Consider the following 2818-nt stretch of genomic DNA (forward strand, 5'->3'; position numbering starts at 1 on the left):
TATAAAATCAGCAATATATATATGTATATATATCATTTAAGGAACCAATAGCACAACGGCTGATTTACAGGCGAGTAGGCGATATGTTGATGTTGTGGGACACATTAGCGTTTACACAACAAATGTATGTTTTTCGACTACATCCAAATTTTGGATCACATTTACCCCAGCATTTGTTTCCGACCACTCAAGATGGGTGTTCATACGAGGACTAAATGGTTTACTCACCCTGCGGCCGAGGATCTGGTTGATGGCGGCGCTTTCTTTCAGCGTGCACTCGGCCACCACTTTGGCCCTCATCTCTTTCATATAGAGCATGAAGGCGTTTAGGGGCTTCTTTATGTGAGCTTCAAAATATCACTAAGTGGAGAGTGGAGGTGGAAGTTAATGCTATTAGCCACTAGTAATAAAACAGGATACCTGTCAGTTTCCAAAAAGCTAAAAGCTATAAGAAACAGGAGGGAAGTGTGTTGTATGCGTGTGCTTACGAATTAGCTGCTGGGCTGAGTTCTCCATTGGGCTCTTGTTTAATAGCCGCCGAGACGATGGCTGGGTGAGGGATGCCTGTCTGATGAAGGCCATGATGATGATGATGAGGAACGATATGAGGAGAAAAGTGACTGGACACCAAACTGCAAAGAAAGAAAGCGGCAAATAAGCATTACTGCCTTCTGAATCCAAGAAAACAAATCTTCGCCCTCCCATCTTACAGGATTTTGCTAGACTTGAATCTGCATTTCCTACGTGAGCACCAAGGCTCAATGTGTGCGAACCACTAAACCATCACTCCGACTATATTTACACCTGTTCAGTTTGCACACCTTGACCTTTAACCCTGAAAGGGACAGTTCACCCAAAAATGAAAAGTTTGTCACACGTCTGACGCACGTCGAAGACGGACACAGAAGAGAAGAAATAGTTGAATTAAGCCGTTATTTTTGTTTTTGTGCAGTTGAACCACTGAAGTCACATGGACTATTTTAACAATGTCCTGACTACCTTTCTGGGTCTTGAACGTGTCAGTTGTGTTGCTGTCTATGAATGGTCAGAAAGCTCTTGGATTTCATCAAAAATATCTTCATTTGTGTTCCAAAGATGAACACAAGGTCTAACGGGTTTGGAACAACATGTGGGTGAGTAATTAATGACAGAATTACTATGACTCAAACATCCCATAATAATACTCAAAACTCAATGATAGGTCTTAAAGAATGACCCAAAAATGAGTTATTATTTACTCACCCTCAACCTGTATACGTTTCTTTCTTCTATAGCACATAAAATAAGATATTTTGTTGAATGTTGGTAACCGAACCTTCGCTGGTACACATTGACTTTTATAGCATGGAAACAAATACTATGAAAGTCCAGACCAGAAACTGTTTGGTTACCAACATTGTTCAAAACATTTCTTCTGTTTTTAGCAGACGAAGGAAACAACCTGAGGGTGAGTAAATGACAGAATTTTCATTTTTGGGTGAACTATGCTGTCTAGACTAAAGCACACTCCTATTTCTATTCATATGTCATATTCAGTCCAAATAAAGTACCAGCTGAAAAGCTCCTTTATCCGCTCCTGTTACAGGTGAAGTACGGGGTTACTGTGGTAACGCAAAAAGCGCGACACTCCAGACCAAAATTCCAAGGAAACCACTTCCTACAACCGGCTGAATGGGACACGGTTCTGATCCCAGCGCCTAGGGCTTCTACTGAGGTGAACGCACAATGAAGGCCTGTCATCAGCCAGAACCAGAAAAAGTGACCAGTGTTCCCCCCTTCCTCTTTGACTCTTTTATTAAATGAAAAAAAAAACCCCTCTTAATTTCAGCTGGCGTAGGCACAAGGATACCAAGAAGAGACTTCATTCGCATGAGCTTCTGCAGACTAAAAGCAGTCTCACCTCAAAAGGAGAATTTAGACTGAAAGTATGAATTTCAGTTGAAATCCATGTGATCGTGTGGGTTTGAAAGCGATTTCTGTGTGAGCTGTGCTTCATATATTTCTACACTATTGGCAATATACAATGGATCTTTTTTGCTTGTGAAATTTCAGTAATGTTAAATCATATGGCTGTCAGCAGATATTGCTTTTCAATTCAGGACCAAATGGAAGGAGGGGTCAAATCAAACACTCGATACGTCTATTCTCAAAGTAACTACAGAAAGTGTAGTCCTTCTGTATCACACAAATACCAATGGAGAAACGAGCAGGGCTGGGCTTGCACTCGCTTGTACTGACAATGGTTGTAAAGGTCTGGAGGAGGACGGACTATTGATCACCATCAACTCACTATTGATACTCATCAACTCAACATACATTATTTATGTATGAATAATTCAAGAATCCCTAACACACACACAACACAACAAGAGAAGCTCAGTACAGATCATTCTTATTTAATCCAGTGCTACCACTAAACTAAGAGCAGTTCTTGTTGATTCAGATCTATTTCATCTTGAGTGTGTACAATTGTGAAATAAACTCTTCCAAGCATGTTTCTTGGTTTGGACTCAAGGACAACCCTGCATTCGTTTTTTTTAAATATCCGAAGTATTCCCATACTGCAGATTTGTACTTTTTTTCGGTGGGGATGGAGATTAGATATTATCTCCGTCTCTATCATTTTCTCCGCTGCACGTGCATGTAAGCAGCCAAGTGAATGCAGAGTGGAAATAAGTTGCATATGCACGGGTGAGATTTATTTTCATTAAATTTTTTTTTTTTAAACCGTAGATATGCAAATGTTTATGGTATTATAACCGTGCACGGTCAAAACGTGATAAACCGTCATACCGGTATACCGTTACAACCCTATATA

The 2818-nt window shown here is 40.3% G+C and overlaps 1 protein-coding gene across 1 annotated transcript in view; it reads right to left on the reverse strand.

Annotated features, from left to right (window-relative positions):
• tcf7l1b (transcription factor 7 like 1b) overlaps positions 1–2818 on the reverse strand; it is a 72431-nt gene that overhangs the window by 4487 nt on the left and 65126 nt on the right. The window contains exon 10 of the mRNA XM_016499015.1: positions 229–347. Within this exon, the coding sequence (XP_016354501.1) occupies positions 229–347 (119 nt within the window). The remainder of the gene's footprint in view (positions 1–228; positions 348–2818) is intronic.

This window comes from Sinocyclocheilus anshuiensis, unplaced genomic scaffold (assembly GCF_001515605.1).
Source record: "Sinocyclocheilus anshuiensis isolate Anshui unplaced genomic scaffold, SAMN03320099.WGS_v1.1 scaffold1163, whole genome shotgun sequence".
In the NCBI taxonomy this organism is placed as follows: domain Eukaryota; kingdom Metazoa; phylum Chordata; class Actinopteri; order Cypriniformes; family Cyprinidae; genus Sinocyclocheilus; species Sinocyclocheilus anshuiensis.